This window comes from Misgurnus anguillicaudatus, chromosome 3 (assembly GCF_027580225.2).
Source record: "Misgurnus anguillicaudatus chromosome 3, ASM2758022v2, whole genome shotgun sequence".
In the NCBI taxonomy this organism is placed as follows: domain Eukaryota; kingdom Metazoa; phylum Chordata; class Actinopteri; order Cypriniformes; family Cobitidae; genus Misgurnus; species Misgurnus anguillicaudatus.
This window is the reverse complement of record NC_073339.2, coordinates 16,599,622-16,624,323: the sequence shown is the minus strand read 5'-3', so window position 1 is coordinate 16,624,323 and position 24,702 is coordinate 16,599,622. Positions and strand designations below refer to the sequence as shown.

The following is a 24,702-nucleotide window of genomic DNA, read 5'->3' as shown; positions in this document are numbered from 1 at the left end:
CAGGGGGAGCCAAATAAAAATGTCAGATTTTCATGATATGTCCCCTTTAATTTTTAACGCATCAAACTGATTCACTGCAAAAAATATCTTTCTTACTTAGTAGTTTTGTCCTGTTTTCAGCAGAAACATCCAAACATTCCCAAATCAAGATGTATTTTTCTTGGTGAGCAAAAAGACCTTCTAGTTTTTAGACATACAATTTAAATGAATTTGTGCCCAAAACAAGCAAAACTATCTGCCAATGGGGTGAGAAAATTTTGCTTAAATTAAGTGTGTAAGAAAAAAGAAAACTTATTTTTAGATTTTTTTCTCACCCCATTGGCAGACATTTTTGCTTGTTTTGAGCACAAATTCACTTAAATTGTATATATTTTTTTGTCTATAAACTAGACTTATTTTCTTACGTCATTTATTTCATCAATTAAAAGCATCTTAATTTAAGAATTTTGATATTTCTACTGAAAACAAGACAAAAATACTAAGTAAGAAAATCATTTTTGCAGTGTTTAATGTGTTGACTTTAAATCAAAGAAATGTTAATTTAAAAAAAGAAAAATGCCCAAAGATAACATTTTACAAATGTAAAAAATTTTAACACTTTATTTTACAGTGCCTTTGTTACACATTACATGTAATTATTATAGTAATAATGGTAATTATGCCTAATTACATGCAACTAACCTTAAACCAAACCCTAACCATATACTAAGTACATGTTGTTAAAGGTACAATGTGTACATTTTAGAAGGATCTCTTGACAGAAATGCAATATAATATACTTGACTATATTATCAGTGGTGTATAAAGACCATACATTATAATGAACTGTATTGTTTTTATTACATTTAAATGAGCCGTTTTATCTACATACACCACTGGTCCCCTTACATGAAAGTCGCCGCTTCTACAGTAGCCCTAAATGGACAAACTGTTCTACAGAGCGTGTTTCGTCTCTATGTTGTCTCAGACGACGACATGTTTGTCCTGTGGAAGCTACCATAGCTTCTCATTGCGTTTTGAAATTGCGCAATCTCACCACTAGATACTGCTAAAACCCATATTGTACCTTTAAATAATATTACTTTTTTGTTACACTGTAACAGTGACACCTTAAAATACAATTTTCCACAAAAGTACACAAAACTGTCATTCAAATACAGGTAAAGCAAGCTCAATAGCTGTGCCCAGGATATGGTGTCTATTGTGTTTGTATAGCACAGTGAAATTTCTCTATACAAGCAGATAAACAGTGAGAATTAAAAAAGGACAGTACAACATGCGCTAAATACACATACTACTTTATACATAATAATAATACTCTAAAGCAACACTATGTAGTTCTCCATGTAAGATTGGCTTACCTATGTGGTTAAAAAGCACAACAGTGCCTATGTGTATCAGACACTCTTCTGCAGGCAGCGGATAGGCGGGGCTGCATGCTCCTACCCGACCACGCAACTTACAGAGTGTGGTTGTAGCCGCTAGGAGGCCGCTCAGGTTGCAGCAGCAGTAGAATTCGTCCAGTTAAGAAATAATTTTAGTACCGAGCCCCTAAGGTGACATTGGAGTAAAAAAAATCTGAAGTTTAGATTCATGTGCTCAAGCGAAACCTTCATGTGCCAAATTGTTTTTAAAGTTTAGTTTCGCGTGCACACGTGATAGTTTCACGTGCGCACGTGAAACTATTGCGTGCGCACATGAAACTATTGCGTGCGCGTGAAACTATCACGTGTGCACGCGAAACCAAACTTTATTTAATTTTTGCTCCATGTCCCCTTAGGGGCTCTATATTTTAGAGACGTGATGCTGAGTTTACACCAACCGCGTTTTGGGCGTCAAAATCGCGTCTACCGCGCCTAGTTTGCCGCTTGAACACTTTGAATCCAAAAGCAAGCATTTGACGCGAGTCAGAGGCAAACTCCACTTCTTGTGGGAGGGGCAAGTGCTATGCGGTTGTCTGTTTGCAAGATGACTGATGTTGATTGTGCATTTATCGAGAGAGTTACTGGTTTGTATGTGGTAACCTTACTATAGGGGGAAATAGACAGCGTGGGTCGATAAACGTCACGTGACTCAAAAGTGAAATGTGTATTACAGCTTACCAGCGAGGTAAGCGAGGTCCTTTTTATTCCCGTCTCATCTATAGAAATAAGAACTTGTGTCGTATAGCTCCGGGTGACTGCTTATGGACAATAACAAGCGTTGGTTGAATGAGTGACTCCGGGCGGGGCTGCCACCACAGCAGCAAGCAGGCTCCTGATTGGTTAACGCGGCGCGAAATTCCGCCAAAGTTCAAAATTTTCAACTCGGGCGTTAGCCGCAAATTCGTGTGAACCGCAAAATGCACAAAAAACACATTCGCGCGTACCGCGCAAAACGCTAAATTCGCGCCTAGGCGGAAACGCGTCTTCCGCGCCGCACCGAACGCCTCTTCCGCGCCGCGGGACCTCCTGACGCGCGTCAATGCGCCTTCACATTGACTAACATTGAAATCACTCGCGCTTAACGCCTCTACCGCGGTTGGTGTAAATGCAGCATTAAAGGTCGAAAAACTATGTAGTGTTGCTTTAAGCATTTCATGCTATAACGTTTATGATAATTTCATCTGACAGATACAGTATCTACCATCAGATCAAGCGCATTAACTTTTTTCCTGCCAGCATTTTTTTTAAATGTTGCCAGCCAGCGCCAGCATTTTTTATGATTTTCACAAAAGTTTAATGCCGTCAAGAAAATGTTCTTTGAATATATAAACATACAATATATCAAATGAAAGAACAGACCCTCTGCTTTTAAACAAACATAAAAGTTTCATCATATCTTTGTTTGTTTTCTTTTTATCACCTCTCAAATATTTGGTTTCTTCAATAACATATTTTGAGCAAAAAGCTGAGATAATTGCGTCTTTGTAAATGACTTTTGTTAAAGATCAGATTCAGAGGGATGATTAAAACATACACTGAGTTTTTACTGTTTTTGAAACCATGGATGCTTTAGTGTTTTATAAGTTGGGTGAGAGAGTCACCTAGTGGATAATAGCAGAAATATGGATTTCTGTAAACACCCGCCATTGGCAGGAAAGCATTTTCTCCTAATAGACAAGATAACTCAACGAAATAATTGACGAGATAAATTGTCCTGTTTGTCCTGTGGCAGCTACCGTAGCTTCTCGTTGCGCTTAATTGCAATTTGCGATCTCATCACTAACTGCCGCTAAAAATCCCATATTGTACCTTTAAAGTCAAAAATATTTATCAACGCAACTTTCATGAAGTAATATAAAAAATAGTCCTGACTGACATTTTTAGGTGCAGTGATCATAGCTATGTTTTAGCGTAAATAAAACTCACAGCTATCAACCAATCAGAGTCGAGGACCGGAACTAACCGTTTTATAATAGAGTTAAAGGAATTGGAATAGGTTTGTTACTTAATAAATCTGTCATTTGTGTCTTTCAGTCTGAGCCAGACTCTTCAGAGCTTGGTGGTGTGCTGGCCACTTCCTCTTCAACATCAGACCCCTGCAAAAATGTGTGAGAAACAGAAACAGACTCATATAAGGTTTAAATAATAAAATTCTCAACTTATCCGATGAAGACTTAAAAACTTGCTGGAGAGATAAACCAGTGAAAGAAGACGCACAGGCCTTTACACAACAGTTAGATACAGTCCTTCAACCTGTCTGTGCCTATACTGTTAAAATCTTTTATAACTATGACTGTGTCCGAAATAGCTACCAATATACTAAAATAGTGCATTATTTGAGAGGACAGCCATTTGTAGTAGTGTCTGAAATTATCGAGTGCACTTATTAAATCCTAAAAAGCACCGCAATAATGAGTGTACATCCAATATACAATCAATTGCAAGGCTCTACCCTTCACTGTGTGGCGAATGTCAAATGAACTCCCGCGCTTCGACAGAAAATGGCGCTTGCAGTGCTTTTGCCGCTTACTATACATTCACACAGGTTAACGAGTTAAAGCATGGCCAACAGCCAATCACAATGGCCGCAACACATGCTCTGGTCTTGCACAGACGTAATTGGCTGGCTCACACTAAGTTATTTGCATAAGGTGATCTGATTGGTGGCGCACGCAATGGCGCTTGAAAAGCTGAGAAATGTTCAACTTCTGCACGAGCAACGGCAGTGACGCGTCGTTGAGTGATCCACAATTCAGTTCGTCAACGCATTACGTCACCCATTAAAACGCCCCGTGTGGATGTACAGTTATGCAGGGTTCACACCCAGAGGGGGAAAAAGTACTAAAATATTGTACTCAAGTAAAAGTAAAGTTACTTTAATAATATTTTACTTAAGCAAAAGTAAAGTTACTGGTCTAAAAATCTACTCAAGTAAAAGTATAAAGTAAGTCATTTTAACTTTACTCAGAGTAAAAGTTACTTTTTTTACAGCGGGAAGAGGTGGAGAATTCTAGTATAGTTCAAAAACGACAAGGGAATATAAATCTCAAACTAGTTGTTTTTAATTGTAGGAACATCTTTACAAATAAAGTGCAATAACAAAAAGTTAATAAAATAAAAAGCTTTTTTAAACTAAGAAACATTTATGGAATTGTTTAATAGATGCAGCAAGCGCGAGTGATTTAAGTCAATGCAAAGACGCGAATAGGCGAAACGCCCCGCACGAATTGAGCGTTGCCGCTGGAAACGCGCGAGTTGAAATTTCGGAACTTTGGCGGATTTCTGCGGCGCGTTAACCAATCAGGATCTTGCTTGAGTAGAGACGTGATTACATGAAGCGAGCGGAGTCGCAGAAGCCCCTCCCATGACGCGAATTTCCGTGTGAATGTCTCGAATTACTAGAATTTTACGTACGTATTTCACGCGTGGATTAAGCGAGTAAACTCAAAATGTTCAAGCGTCCAACTACTCGTGAATATCACGTTTTTGCCGTCTCTACCGCGGCTGGTGTGAATGCACCATTAGTGTCTGGATTCACTCACTTATTTTTTTAAATCTCTCATTCAAGTGGACTTTATTAGCAAACTAATGTAGGAAATAGGGAAAGAGGGTATAGGGGGCTATTTCGGGCACAGGCATAGTTTATCAAATATTTTTAATTAATTCCAATATTTATGTTTGGGTGTGTGTATGTTACCTTGCGCTTGCGCCTTTTGCCCTTTTCAGACTCTGAGGAGCTCTCATCACTGGATATGAACTCTCGACTCTTAAAACTGTCATTGCCTGTTGCTCGCTCCTTCTCTTTCTCTCTCCCACCACTTGGCTTTTTCCTCTTTTCTTCATTCTTGCCTCCTTTCTTCTTCTTCTTCTCCCTAAAAATAATTTAGGGGTGGGAAATCATCAGTTAACGCTTTTTAAGCATAACAAAGTGATATTTGCCCAAATACAACCAATAATCCCAATACTATCTCACCCTCTGATGTAGCTCATGCTTCTTATTTTATGATCAGTTATGAGACAAGCATTTGCCATCACTGATGCCAACATGGTGACTGTCACTCGTGTCTACAGTATATGTTCCTTTCTCTTTTTGTGTTTACAGAAGAAAGGAAGTCATATGCATTTGGAATGATATGAGAGTAAATGTTGGTTAAACTACTGCGTTTATGATGAGGATAACTGTGAACATTTTGTACTTTTTTGAGGAGCCAGAGGAGCCTCCACCGCTCTCTTTGTATTCCCTCATTGCTCGTTCGTACTCCTTCTTGGCAATTTCTGCTTTTCCTTCCCACTCCTGATGGAAAAAGACATCATTTCAAATGACCAAATATCTGAAAACTTGACTTTGAAGTGCCAGTCAATGCCAGGGGTATAAAGTGCGTCACCTCTTTCTTCTCTCTGCTGATCTGTTTCCACATTTCTCCAGCTTTTTTTGAGATTTCCGTGACAGAGATGCCCGGGTTCTCTGATTTGATACGTTCTCTACTTGAATTCAGCCACAGCATGTAGGCACTCATTGGCCTTTTGGGGGCATCGCTGTCCTTTGCCTTTTTCTGCACACAAAATCAAGTACTATATTTGTAGACTTTCATCAGTGTATCAATTATATCAATCCATTGTTTATTAATCAAAACATTGAAATCTTGTAAATGTATAATTCAGTGATATATCAACATAGAAAGCGTAAGCATGAGACGTCATGCTTACTGATAGTGGCACCTCGTGGCCAAGTTTGTTATGGCATACATGTTAGCTAATTTTGTTGTGTGAGGTTTTGAGAAGAAAAAAAATCTGAAAATCTATATTTTTTTATTTAGGCTCACTATTTTTTCCTTTTCACCATGATTTTTTTAGGACTGTCTCACCTCCTTCTTGCGTGGTTTTCTTTCTTTTGTTAATTTGGCTTTCTTGGCTGGTTTCTTCTTCCGGTCTCCATCACTGTCACCTTCATTGCCACTGCTTTCACTGGCAGAGGCCTTACTGTCATACCTGCCACACACACAAATGACTTTCACAAATGTATCCAGCTTATTAAAGGTATAGTTTAGCCAAAAATGAACATTCTGACATCATTTACTTTCTCTCATGTTGTTACAAACCTGTATAAATTTCTTTGTTCTTATAAACACAAAGGAAGATATTTTGAGGAATGCTTGAAACCAAACCGAACATGAGCCCCATTCACTTCCACAGTTTTATTTTTTCTTACTATGGAAGTCAATGAGGCTCATAATCGGTTTGGTTTCAAACATTCCTCAAAATATCTTCCTTTGTGTTTATCAGAACAAAGAAACTTATACAGGTTTGTAACAACCTACCCAGTCTCACAAGGTTTCGTGATATAGTCACGTAAATTTTTGATTCTTTTTTTGTGATATTATCACGAATTTCCGTGTTTTTTTTCGTGATCGTGTAACGAATTCCTGTTTTCCTGTGATTTTCACGTATTGGTTACGCAACTGCTTTTTCCTATTTTCAAACCATTGTCGCTTCGGTTTAGGGTTATATTTGGTGCTTGCATTAGAATGTCACTTGATGTATTGGTTTATACTATTTTTTTTTATATGTCGCCTGGTGTTAATGTTAGACTTGGGTTTGGGTAGGGATGTCATTTTATGTAAATCTAACCCTTAACCGAAGCGACAATGGTAAGAAAATAGGACAAAACTGTTGAGTAACCAATTCGTGATACAGAAATTCGTTATGCGATCACAAAAGAACGCGGAAATTTGTGATAATATTATGAAAAAAGAATAAAAAATTTACGTGACTACATTACGAAATTCGTGAGACTGGGCTGTTACAACATGAGAGAAAGTAAATGATGACAGAATTTTCATTTTGGGGGGGAACTATCCCTTTAAATAAGAGATGCAACTACATGCAACTAAAGTAAGTCACTCCCTGCACTGCAAAAATTGATTTTCAAGCAAAAAATTCTTAGTATTTTTGTCTTGTTTTCAGTTAACATATCTAAAAATTCTTAAATTAAGATGCTTTTTTTGATGAGCAAAACTACCCAAGAAAATAAGTCTAGTTTTTAGATCAAAAATATCAAATTTAAGTGATTTTGTGAATAAAACAAGCAAAAAATCTGCCAATGGGGTAAGCTGGAATTTTTCTTGAATTTAGTGTTTAAGAAAAATGTTCAAGATTTTTAGCTTACCCCATTGGCAGATTTTTTTGCTTGTTTTATGAACAAAATCACTTAAATTTTATCTTAATTTATGAATTTTTAGATATTTTTACTGAAAAATTTTTTTTTGTTGAAAATAATTTTTTGCAGTGTGCCTGTACAAAACTAGCCACCACAGCGACAATATTATTGTTTCCATGGTTTGGCTAAGATGTTCCTAACGTGTTATAAGTGTTTTTATCATGCTGCAATGTGGCTGCTAGGGGGTTCTGGGTGATTCTCTATGCACTGCTAGGTTGTTATATTGGTTGTGGTTAATACTTACGGTTATGGGTTTGTTTAAATCACTCGACTATAGTATTACACAAAATATTACAAAACTTACTCTTCAGCAATGTCATCATCTTCTTCTCCAGGATTAAAAGATTCATCTAAAAGAATGAAATAAATATTTAATATTACAGAAATCACACCATAAATAAGCCAAACCCAATTAATAACAGTTATTTACCCTTAAAATTTATTTTAAAAAAAATGAAGCCAGTTATTTACTCATTTTAAATTCTGTTTTGTTTGATAAGTGTTCTGAATCTGATCCCTAAAAAAAATTCCTTCACAAAAATGCAATTATTTCAGCTTTTTGCTAAAAAAATTTTTTTTTAAGAAAAATACTCATATTTAAGAGTTTATACGCAGAGAAAAAAACTATAGATAGGATGAAACATTTTTCACCATTTTGTTTGTTTGTTTATTGTTTGTTTGAACAGCAAAGGGTGTGTTCTTTCATTTGATATATTTGTATGTTTATATATTTTTAGAAGAACATTTTCCTGGAAGGCATTTTGTGAAACTTTTGTGAGAATCACAAAAAATGCTGGCAGGCAACTTTTCAAAAAATGGCTGGCGGGGAATGAGTTAAATATAATTAACATTAACAAATACCTTATCCTCAGACTAAAAGTCAGTCAACTTTTCGTGATTGGTTCAGAGATCTGTCACTCACCACTTTCGCCCTCCGAGTCGTCACTGTCGTTACCCTCCTCACGGATCTTGCCCTCCTCCTTCATGCGTTCCAGATAAGCATCATGCTGGTCGTCGTCTGAGTCACTGTACATGTTGTCGTTACCTTTCATGCCCTGACAGAGCACAAATTAAAATGATATCAGTGCAGTATCAACTTTGAACCATCAAGCGTGTGATCCCACAAAATAAGACATTCAGTCTTTTTTTCTTTTTCTTACCTGGCTGCATTGTACTTTACTTCATGATTCATAATAAAGTTAGTGTTAATAACCAAGCAAACACAAAAGAGCCCTTCTCAAGCAAAGTACTCTTCTTTCCCTTACCCCCTTGCTCACACACACAAGATCATACACACAATCAGTGTTAACTCATTTAACCATTCCCCGAAGCAATGCTGTGTTCATAGCACACAGAATTGGCTAGATCTTGTTGATCACAAAATTAAACACACATATTTGTGAAACTCTGTGTGTGCTGAACACCGAATTTTGGTGTACCAGTCCTCCTGGTGGTTTTTACATCTGATTAAGCCATACTTGACATTCAAGTTGTATTTGAAACACACACACACAAATCATGCAAGCAAGTTAAAGGCGCACCATCACCAGACCAAACGGCATGGTAATACCAACCTTTTTCTACAAGAACACAATAAAGACATACAGCACAAACACAAAGAAAATAATAAGTGTACATTTACTATGTGCTGGCCTGTGGACATGTAAATATAATGTCCTGTAAAAGACAAGTATGGGGTATAGTCTACACATACCTCTTTAAAGCCTCTGTTCTTAATGCTCAGCTTCTTAGCATTGACAAAGTCAAAGAGCTTCCCATATTCCTCTCTGAGGAGAAAAACAGTGAGGCAGGTTTAGTGAGGCAAGAAGGTGACTGCTTAAGTGAGCTACAGTATTTTTTTTCAAATTTTTTTGTATTTTGTAACTATTGTTTTCGTCTATAACAAAATGTTTTTTGGTGAGCTATTTCAAATCATATTCCTCATCTGTTAACGCTGGTGTTCCTCAAAGCTCTGTTTTGGGCCCTCTTCTATTTATTATTTACCTTACCTTTTGGTCATATTTTTAGGAAATTGAAAAATTTGTTTAAATCATATGTATCATCGTCAAAAAATGTCTATAGAACTCCGGTGGGTTAATATGTTTTTTATTTCATATTTGTGAGATAACGATTTGTATTTTTAAACTTATTTTAAGATCGACAAGTCGTGTTTAATGTAAAAAAAGTTGTGTATGATCAAAAATGTCGGCACTCCGGCTCTACGACTGTATGAAGACGTTCGCTGGTTCTCACAGGTCTTCATATGCATTCACAAAGTCACGAAGCATCCAAAAACACCAGAGTTGTAGGGGGTTTCTTTTTCTGGGCTTCAGACACGTGGCCACTATTCAGTGCCATTACAAGGCTAGGAAGGGCAAAGGATATTATTTAATTCAATGTTCGGCTGAAGATAAGAAGTTGAATACACCAAGGACTATGAGCTAATTTTATTTTTGGTTAACTATTCTTTTAAGGATTATTTTGATAATGTTAAATTGATGTTGCTATTGGTTAGATGTATATTATATTATTTTCTATATCTGTATATCATATTACTTTATATTATAATATAATATTTTTAAGACGTTATTAAGTTGTTATGTGTACTTACATGTTTTAAAAAGGTGCCTTTCAATAAAATATATTACTATTATATTACAATCGCTATGATTTTAGATGTAGAGGCAAGTGTATTCACAACTTTAAAACAAAACTACAAATGTGTGGTAAGAAATGGTCAGAAATATTATATCTTTCTTCCACTTTGCATTGAGAAAGTGACGCCTTGGAGTATTGAGTCATAGTGTGTGTATCCAATTAAAAAATACTTTAATGCGCATAAAGAAGCTTATTTCATTAATGTAACATTAACCATAAAAGGGTCAGGTCACTAAAAGAAAAAGGCTCCTTTAGAGATCAATATAACTTGTATCATTATTACTGGCGTGTTTTCTGCTATAAATGCACTTTGAAGCATTCACAGAGACATTTTTTTTCCTCATATACACTGTACCTGCTCTAGTTAAAGCCACAAACAAAGAAAAGAATGACCACAAAGTGCCAGTTCTATACTTCCCGGGGCAGATGGGGGTTAAGTGCTGGGACATTATGGCAGGAAGCATTTAAAGGAGGATATGGCTACTGTTTTTTTCCCAGTAATGGTACATTGTAGTTCCCGCAAAGCTACTCTCTGCCAAGTGGACTAGACTCCCACCAACAAGCAGGTTAACATGCCTGCTAACATACCTCTCAATGCTGCTGAAGGTGTACTGATTGCCCTGCTTGGTCTCAATCTCAAAGTCGAAGGAACGGGTGGTGGTGGTTCCTCGGGCGAAATTCACACAGGCAATCTCCTCAAAGCGCAGGTGTACGGGAGGCTTGTGCACGTAGATAAAACCCCTTTCTAGCGGATACAACAGACCTGAACTTGCTTTATATGAACACGTAATACACTGTGCACCTGAGTGACTATAAATGAGATTCAAAGAGAGAAAGGAAAAGAGAGTGTCAATATTTCAGACATAATGCAATGGCATTTTGGTGGCTAAATATTTCATATTAACAAAATGTTACTATAAATATATATTTGAAGAGCTCAGATGCAAAAGCCACCTTCGTCAAAAATGAGATATGATTATGATATTAACCGAATTCTCTCGGCACGAATTATATGTTCATCAAATACGTTCGCTTCATAATGGTTTAATCCCGGCCCCAGGCCATTCTGAAAAACGGGTCCATTAAGCACCACGTCGATTTTTCAGCAAAGTCCTCAAAGTGCACGGGAAGATGAATGTGATACGACTGTGAATCATTCAAATTTGCCCCCCTTCACAGCTCCCCCTAATGTGTGGTTCAGTAAGTTTCTTCATTTTTACCTTTTGAATTTTAACTTTCATCATTTGCAATGCTTCTGCTTTCAGCTATTTACTATGTCTTGTACAAAGAAGTGGATATTGTTTAGAAGAAGGTTATTGCAAATAAAAAAATGAGAAGAGTCCAATTGGTTACATACTAATGAAATGACTAAAGTGACTTTTGTGAAAATACTGACTAATTACTGACTAATAACCTTTTCAGTTACATTAAAGCAGTGCTTCTCAATTACTTTCTGTCACGCAACCCCCCCCCCCAGGAAGAGGTACACATTTTCGCGCCCCCCCCCAACTCTCCGCCGCGACTGTAAAATGTATAATTTGTCTATAAAATTACACATCTGCAAAACATTGTATCGTTATTAACATTGAGAAAACACAAAAAGAAAACACAAAAAAAGAAATATCGATCAAATTACAACAAAGAATAACTTTATTAACATTGTTTTTTAGTCTGTAACAGAAAAGACTTAAAATGCATCAATTTGCCTGAAATAAAAAAATCAATTCTTATTTAAAGTATAATATTTTTTGACCATTTGATACTGAAAAATTACATTAAATATAATCAATAAATAAAAATAAAAAACACAAGTGGCTTATCAGCGTGATTGGGGTGTAATGTCTATAAGTGACGGTGCAAAAAAAATCACTTCCTGAAAAAGTATTTTCGCCAGGGTCTCGCGCGCCCCCCCTGGTGTCGCTTCGAGCCCCCCCTGGGGGTCCAGCCCCACTATTTGAGAAGCACTGCATTAAAGTGAAATTTTTGAACCTAAACATAAGACCCTGATAAACAAAATGCTCATTTACAAAAAAACATGTCAAACACACTTAAAAGGGTTTTGCATCTGAACCCTTATTGCATATATTTCCAGTAGGGCCGGGACTTTAACGCGTTAATTAAGATTAATTAATTACACAAAAATAACACGTTAAACATATTTAACGCATTTTAATCGCACTTATTTTTGCACCGCGGAACATTTCTCATGAGTTTCGGCGGACCGATTATACTGGAGCACCAACTAGCGTTCATGACTTCAGACCACAACAAACCACAGTGAACATGAACGAAGAGGCTGATGAGATCACGTTGGTTGGCCCTGTGGATGGGATTTTTTTTTTATAAAAACGAACGGATGTAAGCGTCGATAAGAGCATGGTTGTGTGTAAGCTATGCAACAAGGAATTCACATATCACCGCAGCACATCGAGCCTCAAGATACAGCAGCTAGCGTGGACATTAGCCCGACTCCGGGTACAACGACTTGGTTGAACAAAAATAAACAATATTTTGTTGCTTAAGCTTATGTATTCAGTCATTATTCATGGTAAAAATCCATGTAAAAAATTACTTCTTAATGTTCTCAGATCAAATATTTATATGTGATTAAAATGCGATTAATTTAGATTAATTAATTACAAAGCCTCTAATTAATTAGATTAATTTTTTTAATCGAGTCCCGGCCCTAATTTCCAGTAAAGCATATTTTGCTGTACCATACATTTTTACACTGTATGTGTGTTTTACCCTTGAAAATTTCCAGGGACTGTAATCTTCCTGTTGACCAGGGCCTTCATGACTCTGCTGACCATCTCATAGAGAGAGCCAGACATATTTTTATTGAGTTTCCCCTCAAAACGTCTCTCTACCTCTTCCCTGCAGATCAGAGAGAAAAGAACAGTAAGATTTGATATCAGCACACATTTAAATATGTTTTGAATGCTTTTCTCAATCGCTGAGATAGTTAACTCTTTCCACGTCATAAGAGAAAACGCTTCCCCGCCAATGACGAGTATTTCCGTCTTTCCGCAATACCGCTATTATCCACTAGGTGGCCCTTCCGCAACTTTTTAAATCGGAAGTATTGCCCTGTGACAAGCAGCTGCATGTCCGTGTCTGTTTTAAAGAACGCTCTGAATGGGATCTCTATGAAAAGTCCGTCACAAAAATGGAATTATCTCTGCATTTTGCTCAAAATATGGTGTTTTTGCAGAAATCTACCCATATTCAAAACTGATTACAAAAGAACTACTCAAGGTAGGATGAAACGTTTTTTTTTTTTTTTTTTGAAAGCAGAGGGTCTGTTCTTTCATTTGGTATATTGTATGTTTATATATTTGAAGAAGAACATTTTCTGGAAGGCATTAAACTTTTGTGAAAATCATGAAAAACGCTGGCGCTGGCTGGCAACTTTTTAAAAAAAACACTGGCGGGGAAAGAGTTAAAGACATAAGCGGTTCAATCAGGTATTCATCTCAGATTACCTCAGATAAAAGTATTCTAAAAAACGGTCTCGAACGAAATAAGGGTGAGTTAATGATGACAGAAATTTAATTTTGGGGCTGAACTATCCCTTTAAGCTAAAGGGATTGTTCACCCAAAAATGAAAATAATGTCATTAATGACTCTCCCTAATGTCATTCCAATCTCGTAAGACCTCCGTTCATCTTTGGTCACGTGACTGCAGTGACGTGGATGGCGTACAACGCAGCTAACATGTTATCTGTTGTGCGCCCAGGCTTCGTTTACAGTCTGAGGAAGACGCACTTTATAAGTTTGAAAAAAAACTTTGCAAACATATCCGAGGATAACACGTCATCCGCGTCACGTGACTTTAGTCTCGCGCATACGCTTCACAAAAGACGCGGAAGAGAAGACAATGCTGAATAAAGTCGTAATTTTTCTTATTTTTGGAGCAAAATGTATTTTCGATGCTTTAACACATTCTAACTGACCCACTGATGTCACATGGACTACTTTGATGATGTTTTATTACCTTTCTGGACATGGATAGTATAACGTACATTTTCAATGAAGGGTCAACAAGCTCTCTGACTAAATATAAAACATCTTGGACTGTGTTCCGAAGATGAACGGAAGGTCTTGCGGGTTTGGAACGACATGGGGGTTGGTCGTTGATGACATTATTTTCATTTTTGTGTGAACTATCCCTTTAATAGGAATTGTTATATAGCAAAAGCCATTGGAAACAAATCATAACTCTGCATTTGGATAAAAAAATTATTAAAAACAACATCAAACAAATCTTTCAATACAAACCAGAATAGAATTTATGTCAATTACTCATTTTACCAAACTACTGTTACACAGACTGGAACAGCCATACACACTGAATCAATTTCCCTTTGGTCATTTTTCTTATCAGCACATAATGTATAATCCGTTTATGACCCTTTCAAAATATTTCCAGGAATTTCTTCATTCCCAATACATCCACACTACTATCTCTCTTTCTTTCACTGTCACTCACTCGTTCATGTTCAGCGTCAGACTGAGGTCCTCTTCTTTGGAAAACAGAAGGATGAGAAAATGATAGCGGGTTTGGCCCTGTTTAATGGGCGGGTCCAGACTGATCTAAAAAGTAGAAATAGAGTTGTATATCTGCAACATACAGTGGGGCTCAAAAGTTTGGGCACCCTTGGTAAATATGAGCGAAGAACACTATAAAAAATAATCGATAATTTTTCTTCTTTTAAGCTTTAATAAAAAAATCACAAAAATATAATGTTTCATTGAAGTAAAACAATTGAAAGTGAAGGGGAAATTACATTACGGAATAAAATTTTCTCTAATACTCACTGGACATAAATATGGGCGCCCTTTTATTTAATCATCTTTGCTATCTCCATTTGCAAGCATACCAGCTCAGAGTCTTCTCTTATAATGTCTGATGAGGTTGAAGAATTTATGGCAGGTCATCTTAGATTATTCCTCCATACAGAATTTCTCCAGACCCTTCATATGTTGCTGCTCTCTTCTCTTCAGTCATTTTCTGTATGGTTTGTTTTGTACCAATGTCTTGATGAAAGATTTAACCATGACCCATTATAAGATTTCTAGCAGAGCAAGTTGGTATTTGACATAATCCATAAAGCCATGTGTCTGAATAAGATGTCCAGGACCTCTAGTATAAAAGCTTTTTTAAAATTTATTAAAGCTTAAAGGTGCAGTGTGTAAATTTTAGCGGCATCTAGTGGTGAGGTTGCGAATTGCAACCAATGGCTTAGTCCACTGCTTACCCCTCACTTTTGAAACATATAACAGCTACGGTAGCCGCCACCAGACAAACATGTTACCGTCGGAGACAACTTCGTAAAAAAATGTGTCCATTAAGGGCTTTTGTGGAAAAATGGCGGCACAAAATGGCGACTTCCATGTAATGGGACCCCCGATGTATGTAGATAAAAAGGTCTCGTTCTAAGGTAATAAACACATAACGGTTCATTATGAAAGGTCTTTATACACCCCTGATAATATAGTTTTGTATTATTTTGCATTTCTCTCAAGAGATCCTTCTAAAAATTACACACTGCACCTTTAAAAGAAGAAACATTATAGATTATTTTTTATAGCTTTCTTTGCTCATATTTACCAAGGGTGCCCAAACTTTCGAGCCCCACTGTATATTAGTATATATAAGCGATGGCATAAATGTAAGACACCAAACGTAATTAAAAACCATGATGTACATACCACAAAGAACATCTGTCTCTGGTCTTTATGAGGTAACAGGAAGAGGCGGAGCACTGTGGTGTATGGGATCTTGTAGTCAAACGTTTTACCATGCAGATGGAGGAATGTGGGATAAATGCGGATATCGTACCTATAGAAAGAACAAACAGTTAAGCTTTGCCAATATACATTCGTTTATAATTTTAAAGAGAAAAGAGAAATATGTGCGGTAAATAGCTTTGTGTGTACCTGCCCCTGGGTGTGAGACACTGCAGCTCTCTGAAGATACACACGGCATCTCCTGTAGCCTGGATCACATCTGCCTTGGACAGAACGTTCTGAGCAAATGCCTAAAACATCGATATAAAATGTACTGGTTATCTGATTGTGAAGTATTATATTATATATTCTATTTTCAATAATACTTACATAAAAAAAGAAAATCCTGTCAACATGTACTGTACTCCACAAATATTGTTAAAGGGCATATAAAGGTATATTTGTCTATCAATAATGACAATGACGTTAATATTTGGTACAGTAGCCTTTGTTTGCAATTTCAGAGGTTAAACGTTTCCTGTAGTTTTTCACCAGGTTTGCACACACCGCAGGAGGGATTTTGGTCTGGAGACTGGCTATGCCACGCCAGAAGTTGATATGCTTCTTACAGTGCCACTCCTTGGTTATCCTGGCTGTGTGCTTCGGGTCATTGTCATGTTAAAAAAAGACCCAGCCTCGACCCATCTTCAAAGCTCTAACTGAGAGAAGAAGGTTGGTCCCCAAAATCTCGTAATACATGGCCCCGGTCATCCTCTCCTTAATACAGTGCAGTCGCCCTGTCCCATGTGCAGAAAAACACCCCCAAAGCATGATGCTACCACCCCCTTGCTTCACAGTAGGGATGGTGTTCTTGGGATGGTACTCATCATTCTTCTTCCTCCAAACACGTTTAGTGGAATTATGACCAAAAAGTTCCATTTTGGTCTCATCTGACCACATGAATTTCTCCCATGACTCCTCTGGATCATCTAAATGGTCATTGGCAAACTTAAGACGGGCCTGGACATGTGCTGGTTTAAGCAGGGGAACCTTCCGTGCCATGCATGAATTCAAACCATGACGTCTTAGTGAATTACCAACAGTAACCTTGTAAACGGTGGTCCCAGCTCTTTTCAGGTCATTGACCAGCTCCTCCCATGTAGTTCTGGGCTGATTTCTCACCTTTCTTAGGACCATTGAGACCCCACGAGGTGAGATTTTGCATGGAGCCCCAGCCCGAGGGAGATTGACAGTCATGTTTAGCTTCTTCAATTTTCTAGTGATTGCTCCAACAGTGGACCAGCTTTTTTCACCAAGCTGCTTGGCAATTTCCCCGTAGCCCTTTCCAGCCTTGTGGAGGTGTACAATTTTGTCTCTAGTGTCTTTGGACAGCTCTTTGGTCTTGGCCATGTAAGTAGTTGGATTCTTACTGATTGTATGGGGTGGACAGGTGTCTTTATGCAGCTACTGACCTCAAACAGGTGCATCTAATTTAGGATAATAAATGGAGTGGAGGTGGACATTTTAAAGGCAGACTAACAGGTCTTTGAAGGTCCGAATTCTAGCCGATAGACAGGTGTTCAAATACGTATTTGCAGCTGTATCATACAAATAAATAGTTAAAAAATCATATATTGTAATTTCTGGATTTTTTTAGATTATGTCTCTCACAGTGCAAATGCACCTACGATGACAATTTCAGACCACTCCATGATTTCTAAGTGGGAAAACTTGCAAAATAGCAGGGTGTTCAAATACTTATTTTCCTCACTGTATCTCTAAATATGTCTTTTCAATACTTAAAAATAAAATATCGGGTATAACAAATCGAACCACACACTCAGAAAAAAGGTACAAAACACTGGGGTGGTACCTTTTAAAAAGGTCCTAATATGTACCATTTTGTTATAAATATGTACTGTACCTTTGAGGAACCAGTATGTAACTTTAAGGTACCAATATGCACATTTTGGGTACAAAAGTGTACTTTTTGAAAAGATGACAACTTTTGTACCTTTTAGTGCAGTTTATGATATTTTTATGGTGCGTTTTGTCATTTCAGAGCTTAAAGGGATACTTCACTGATTTAGCATTCAGCTTTGTATCTGTAGAAACCCGGCAGTATTACTGAATGACCATGTTTCCCTCCCTCATTTCCCCCTGAGAGGAGAGATATCTGCATTTTGGTTCTGCAAAAAAGTCCTCCGATGATGTAATATGACGATTTTTGCATCATCGGAGGACTTTTTTGCAGAACTAAAATGCAGATATCTCTCCTCTCAGGGGGAAATGATGGAGGGAAACATGGTCATTCAGTAATACTGCCGGGTTTCTACAGATACAAAGCTGAATGCTAAATCGGTGAAGTATCCCTTTAACATGCTGATCATTACTTGGTAAGCTTTGCCATCTAGTGGTAAAATAAGGCAAATATTGAAAAAATATATAGTGTATAATGTCTTCAGTAGATTATAAAAAATATTATATTCTCTCTCATTTGAATATCATTCTGGATGAATGCATCTGATAAATACATGAATATAAATGTACTGTAAAAAGGTTGGTGTTCAACAAACCCATAACTATCGAGGGAACACAAACATGCCTGCTTACTCACAATATACACACACCCACCTCCACAGGATCTGAACCCTCGTCTCCAGGGGTGGGTGGGACATAGAAGCGCACCTCCATGAGAGACACCTCTGTGTCATCATTCTGATGAAACTCCAATGTGACCTCATTCTTTCCCGTTGCACACTGGGATACACTGGAGAGAGGGATCTCAAATGCAGAATTGTCATTCACCTCAAATGAAAGTAATGGTCCATTAAAAACAGGAAAGTGGAAAACATTGGTCATACCATTCTTTCTAAAAACTAAACTGAATTTTTAACCGATTACATTAAAACTATGTAACTAATTTTTTACATGTTCATGTACTTTGCATTTTACTTCTGAGTTGTGAGGGTGATAGTTCCTTAAATAATTACCATTTCATACCTTGTGTACTCCTAAAGGCGTAATATTGATTTTTGTAGAATAAAACATGTTTTCTTTAATGGATTTGGTTACCAGGGACTTTTATTATTTCAATCAATCATTTCCTTATTTCAATAGTGATACAAAACTCATTGTAATAGCAATCTACAAACAATAGCAGCTTAAAAAGTTAAAGTGTCTGTAGTGTATAACATATTATTAACACGTTGAAAGTTACGAGAGGCACTGACCATTAAACTTGGCAGTGCCCCAGTTCCAGCCCTTTACGCTCATATCTTTCTCTGTCAGCTCCACTTTGTAGTTGGTTTTGAAGTACTCTGAGATCTTCTCAAAGTCCTATGTATAAACAGATAGATGGACATTTTATATCAAATGAGGGTTTTGCATTGATTTAAAAAACAAACTATAAAAGCATTTTTTTGTGTGTGTGTGTGTGTGTGTGTGTGTTTCGTATCTCTGACTCACAGTATCTTTAAAGCCATCATATTTGTAGATGTGACCAGTGCTGGTGGACAATTTAATCCCATGACCCAGGCAGACTCTCCTCCACTGCGCCTGTGTAAGCTCAGTGACCGGAATGGTGTCTACTTTCCCGGTCTTACTGTTTTTATACACCACCGTCTGTTTACTTAAGCGTAAGCGCCCATCATTCTGTGGGTAGAGTTCAAGTTCAAGTCTGAAAATGTGGCTGAAGTTCTTCAGACAATATACTTGGGTAAGGTAAAATAAGACACTCATCAGACTGCTTCAGTTGCATTCTTTTATTAGTGTTCAACATGCAAATGAGCAATCTAGCAACCTTTGTTGATATGGTCAGTGTTTACTTACCCAGGAGCCTTTGACCTCCTGATAAATTTCATTGAACTCCAGTGTGTCACCCATGGCAGCCACTCCAGCTAACACCGAGTGGACCTGAGATGTTCACAGGCTGTCACACCAGGAAAAAGTAATAAACATTATACATTATATACAGCATTACATAGATTTTTCTCAACTTATGGCAACATTTCGACATTTATTGAAGCTGTTTTAATGGTTTTTATAACAGGTTTTCAGTTTCCACTCGATCTTAAAGCTGAGTATTAATGTTTGGCGTGGCAGTGAATTTTTTTCTCTAAATATAAACACAAGTAAGCTGCCATTTTCAGCCATTAAATAGCGGCCAAATGTCTGCACATTTTACTATTTCGTGACAGACGTTTTAGATATAGAGTCAATAGTACTTATTTATTTACGACGCTTTTATTGCAAAGAAAATCAAATGTTTAAATTAGACATTTGAATCGGTATTACTGTTATTCGGCGAGAGGATCGAGGCCGAGTCCCGTGCGCTGGACAAGCTGGTGTGGCGAAGAGCGCAGCTCTGTGACGTCAACACGTGGCGAGCGTGGCTCCTCCCTTCACCGTATGTCATCCTGTATGTTTTGTGAAGCGATGAAACAAAGCGAAAGTAAATAGCCTCACGAAGACTGCTGTAAACATCTTGTCATCAAACAGCATTTTTGCAATCATTTAGGTGAGGTTAGGATTATTTTTGTAATGACATGATTGTTGTATTTATAAAATATGCACATGCCATTTTCGAAAATGTTGTTTTTCGCTGCATAAGATTTGCGCAAGATCAGAAAGAAGAGCGTCTTTGCTTGTAATTCTGGTGCAGACTAAAACGATTGTGCTAACGTTCTATACAAAATGCTTTGTTATAAATCGTCTTAATTAATAATTACTGTATTTTGCGTTTTTAATTGTAATGCTCAGAGAGTTGCTTTGTCTGGGCAAAATCTTGTTGTGTCAAAATCTTGTTGTGTGTTGTTGGGATAGTTTCTCATGAATAAACATTTAGAAAACGTGATTATTGCTTTTCAAAATAAACAGTACATTAAACCCAATAAAAAAGTATCTGGCCAGACAGTTTGTGTGATTACCTTTAAACTTGATCTTTTGTTTTTTAGAAAATATGACACCTAAGCGTGGATTGATCACTGACACGTACAAGGTTGTAAAGAGGGCAAGAAGAAGGTGCAAGAGAGACAAGTCTCCTTCACCCCCAAAAGCAGGTGGGTCAAAGTTTTCTGTTTCTGTATGTATGAACATCTGCAAATCAGTTTTTGCTATCGCGAAACCATTTAAATAATTTAAAAGTACATGCAAATTCACAAGGGTTATACCAGAATTCATAACCATGTTATAAACATGTTACTAATACTTATCAGAACCTGAGCCCCAACAACCGAGTGAGCGAGAAAAAGATCTAGAAGAGCTGAAGAAGTTTGATCTGGACTGGAATTTTGGACCATGCACTGGTAAGAGATATATTTCATCAACTAAAGTCTGCTTTAACAATATATCTATCCATCCATTCATTCATTTAGTGGGATCCTTTCCTGTTTTCTCATACAAGTGCTATTTACATGTCATGTGTGTTTGTATGTATGTGTTTAGGCATCAGTCGACTGCAGAGATGGGAAAGGGCGGCACTGCATGGACTAAATCCTCCACAGGAGATTAAAGACATCCTACTGAAGGAGGATACTGACCCAGAATACATACAAAGGTATTACTAATGGACATTTACACCAACAACTATGACACAAACCAGGGCCGTTGCTGATGGGGTGAAAGGTGATGACAATTATAGGGGCCGCCACTCCCCAAAGGGCCCCACAAAATCCAGAAGTTATAATATACTGACCCCCATTCTGATAAAAATATGTAGTAATTATTAGTTATATGCAACATTTTTAATGAAAACCACAGATAAATGCAATTTGGTGAAAAAAGTTTTCTAAATATCTCATTCTCTCCCCTCTAATAAAATGGTTTAATCTGATCCAAATTAGTTTTTAAATTATTTAGTGACAAACATCAGTGGGAGCCAATGAAAATGTAAGTTAAACCTTCAGCTTGTGAACAGAACCAACCAGAGTGAGGCGGCCACTTAAGTTTGTAAGACTGACTGACTAACCGTGGGTTCACACCAGCCGCGTTTGAGGAGTCAAATTCACATCTACTGCGTCTAGTTTGCCGCTTGAACATTTTGGTTTACTCGCTTCATTCGCGTGTGAAAGCCGCGAGTGAAATTCTAGTCATCGAGACATACACGCGGAAATTCGCGTTATGGGAGGGGCTTATGCGACTACGGTCGCTTCCTGTAATCACGTCACTACTAGAGCAAGCTCTTGATTGGTTAACGCGGCGCGTTTTTCTGCCAAAGTTCAAATTATTCAACTCGTGCGTTTGCCGCGGCAATGCTCAATTCGCGCGAACTAGACGGAATCTCGGCTCATTCGCGGCTGGTGTGAACGCAGCACGAGATGTTAGAGGTCAAGATGTTCTTTAACTAGACGGGTTAGTTATTGTGATCTCGCTGCCTGATTTACTTTTGTGGGAAGACTAGCGTCTACTGCTGCCGGTGTTGTCATGTCGTGTTCTCGTTACTGTACCTGTGCGCGCTCCACCGCCGACCTCGTGGATGGTTTTCAGATGGGATGCGGCAGTCGCAATTGTGTAGTTCATTTTCAATAGGAGATATGCGTAAAGTGACAAAACGTGGGCGGTTTAACAGGTGGAGCACAGGCTCTTGATTAAAGACCACCTATTGTCCAGTTCATGCTTTTACATTCACGTTAATTATATACAAATAGTACAAACCCCAAAGTAAACGATGACGCAAGTTATCGTCCCCAAAGTAAATCTCTTTTCTTGGACTACAACAAACACACAGATTGTAGGCAACGTTTACTTCCTGGGATTGGTGATGTAGACAAGACCGACATTATCATAATTCCTCCCGCTTTGGACTCACAGCCTGTAAGTTAACTCCTGTTTGCATTGCTTTGTGACCGAATCTTTCAAACATTGTAAGGAGCGTCACGTTTCCGGCTGAGGTCAGAGGTATTCAGGCCAATCATAACGTACAGATTAGATGGGTAATCAGGGACACAGAGCTTTTCAAATCCGTGTGTTTTAGGAACAGTGTGAAATTTAGAGCTACAAAAATGTACGGTATGTGGAAAATAATGTGTTTTTAACCATAAACCATGCAAACGTATTGTATTATACCGAATACACAAAATAACATTGTTTTTAATAATGAAATAGGTGCATTTGAAAATAAAGATTTTTTTTAAAGAAAAAAATATTTGCACTAAATGCTGCACAAAACGCTTCCAATACGCTTGTTGAGTATAATGTGAAAAACACAAGCAGTCAAAATCCAGATCTTTTTGCGCTGTAATAAACAGTCGTTTTGATAACACACTGGAAAAAGGACATGCATGTCAGGAGCATTACAGTCCTGCTTGCTGTTGATGTGATTTAAAGAAAACTTGAGTAGCCACACACTTTTCTCGAATGGATATTTATTTAATAATGTATTATACAATGTAATATATTATACCATGCAGTGGCGGCTCGTGACTGCTCATCCGAGGGGCGCTAATTCAAAATAAGTGTGCTGAGTGTCATGTGTGTTGCTTGCGTTTTCAAAATATGTGTAAACCATGTGCATCACGTGTTTTGTCAAAATAGGTGCCTGCTGCACTTTATCTCGTTAATGATAAAAGAGATGCTCATGTTCACAAAATACACGCAAGACACTCCCTTAACAGTAAACTCTGATTACGCATGAGATTATGCAAGTATCTGGCAAACGCAAGCGTCTCTTCTATCATAAACCCTTTAGACGCTTCTGCAGCAGGCACTTATTTTGACAAGACACGTGATGCACACAGGATCTCTCGATGCGCAGAACACATATTTTGAAAAAAGGAACAACACACATGACGGGCTACATACATGTTGTGACAAACTTCGCATCGAGCGCCCTCGAAAAAAGAAGTCACCAGCCACCACTGGTACCATGATATCTTCATTTAAGTTATTACTTATTTTCAGTTCATGAATTTTTACTTTAACTGTTTAATAACAGACTGATAAAGCTATTGAAAAAACTGGAAAAGCTTTATATTACTGTTATTTTACTATTATGTATATCTTTAGATAATATTGTATTAGTTGCATGCTGGTTTAAGCAATTTTTCTTAAGTTATGGATTAATGGCATTGTTTTGATATTGTAATATTGGCATTGTAATATTTATATAAATTCTTAGCCTACATCCTTATGTAGTATACAATATGAGTATATAATATGGATGGAGGGTAGTGGGGCATGGGGGCCCACATCTATATTTTTTCAGGGGGCCCAGAATTCTTTAGCTACGGCCCTGACACAAACTATGAAGACTATTATCTATATCAGTTTTCTTCAACCCTGGTCCTCGAGGACCCCCTTCCAGAATGTTTTGACTGATGAGTTGGTTCAGGTTTTTTTTAATAAACTGGAGGGGGCCAAGATCTTTGTGCCAAGATTATTCTAGTTTTGTTATGGACTGCATTTTTCTCTTAGATCTGTAATGATTTTCTGCATTGCATATCATTACGTACACATCATACTCATGTTGTACAGTTTCTCTCTTCCTCTTACACACTGAGAAAAAAACTAAAACTTTATATTCTCCTTGCTGTTTGTTCTAGTCTCTGGCGTGACTATCCCCTCTAAGGAACACATGGAGAAAACAGACTTTGGAGGAAGAAAAAATTGTGTACTGTGTTATTTTGTACTTTTATGTTACACTACATTTAAATAAACATTTTTCTATGGAAA

The 24,702-nt window shown here is 37.5% G+C and overlaps 2 protein-coding genes across 5 annotated transcripts; one reads left to right on the top strand and one right to left on the bottom strand.

The window, feature by feature from the left end:
* Positions 1-580: 580 nt before the first annotated feature.
* ssrp1b (structure specific recognition protein 1b) lies at positions 581-20,433 on the bottom strand. 3 transcript variants are annotated; one of them, XM_073862440.1, is made up of 18 exons: positions 20,329-20,433; positions 19,864-19,963; positions 19,501-19,686; positions 19,273-19,371; positions 18,667-18,867; positions 16,243-16,343; positions 16,015-16,144; positions 14,792-14,895; positions 13,048-13,176; positions 10,888-11,109; positions 9,356-9,428; positions 8,564-8,696; positions 7,946-7,991; positions 6,290-6,413; positions 5,810-5,977; positions 5,621-5,718; positions 5,122-5,296; positions 581-3,520 (listed from the first exon to the last, which is right to left on the bottom strand). In XM_073862440.1, the coding sequence occupies exons 2-18, from the start codon at positions 19,915-19,917 to the stop codon at positions 3,455-3,457; spliced, it is 2,109 nt and encodes a 702-aa protein (XP_073718541.1). In that variant the 5' UTR covers positions 19,918-19,963; positions 20,329-20,433; the 3' UTR covers positions 581-3,454. The 3 variants fall into 3 exon arrangements, 2 of the variants coding, with proteins under 2 accessions (XP_073718541.1, XP_073718542.1); XM_073862441.1 differs by having other exon boundaries at positions 19,864-19,972; positions 20,329-20,427; XR_012366977.1 differs by lacking the exon at positions 581-3,520 and adding an exon at positions 5,398-5,510 and having other exon boundaries at positions 5,158-5,296.
* pold4 (DNA polymerase delta 4, accessory subunit) lies at positions 19,957-24,702 on the top strand. 2 transcript variants are annotated; one of them, XM_073862442.1, is made up of 5 exons: positions 19,957-19,981; positions 20,988-21,092; positions 21,249-21,338; positions 21,478-21,589; positions 24,573-24,702. In XM_073862442.1, exons 2-5 carry the CDS (start codon positions 20,993-20,995, stop codon positions 24,595-24,597), a joined length of 327 nt encoding a protein of 108 aa, XP_073718543.1. In that variant the 5' UTR covers positions 19,957-19,981; positions 20,988-20,992; the 3' UTR covers positions 24,598-24,702. The 2 variants fall into 2 exon arrangements, with proteins under 2 accessions (XP_073718543.1, XP_055060913.2); XM_055204938.2 differs by lacking the exon at positions 19,957-19,981 and adding an exon at positions 20,420-20,551.

Bases quoted from the DNA above. Each gene is read 5' to 3' on its own strand.
- ssrp1b (XM_073862440.1), bottom strand. From the start codon at position 19,917: ATGGGTGACACACTGGAGTTCAATGAAATTTATCAGGAGGTCAAAGGC. The intron at 7,992-8,563 runs GTGAGTGACAGA...TCATTCTTTTAG, and splicing joins CGACTCGGAGGGCGAAAGTG to ATGAATCTTTTAATCCTGGA. The intron at 3,521-5,121 runs GTAACATACACA...ACATTTTTGCAG, and splicing joins GCAAAAGGCGCAAGCGCAAG to GGGTCTGATGTTGAAGAGGA.
- pold4 (XM_073862442.1), top strand. From the start codon at position 20,993: ATGACACCTAAGCGTGGATTGATCACTGACACGTACAAGGTTGTAAAG. The intron at 21,339-21,477 runs GTAAGAGATATA...GTATGTGTTTAG, and splicing joins GAATTTTGGACCATGCACTG to GCATCAGTCGACTGCAGAGA. The intron at 21,590-24,572 runs GTATTACTAATG...TGTTTGTTCTAG, and splicing joins GACCCAGAATACATACAAAG to TCTCTGGCGTGACTATCCCC.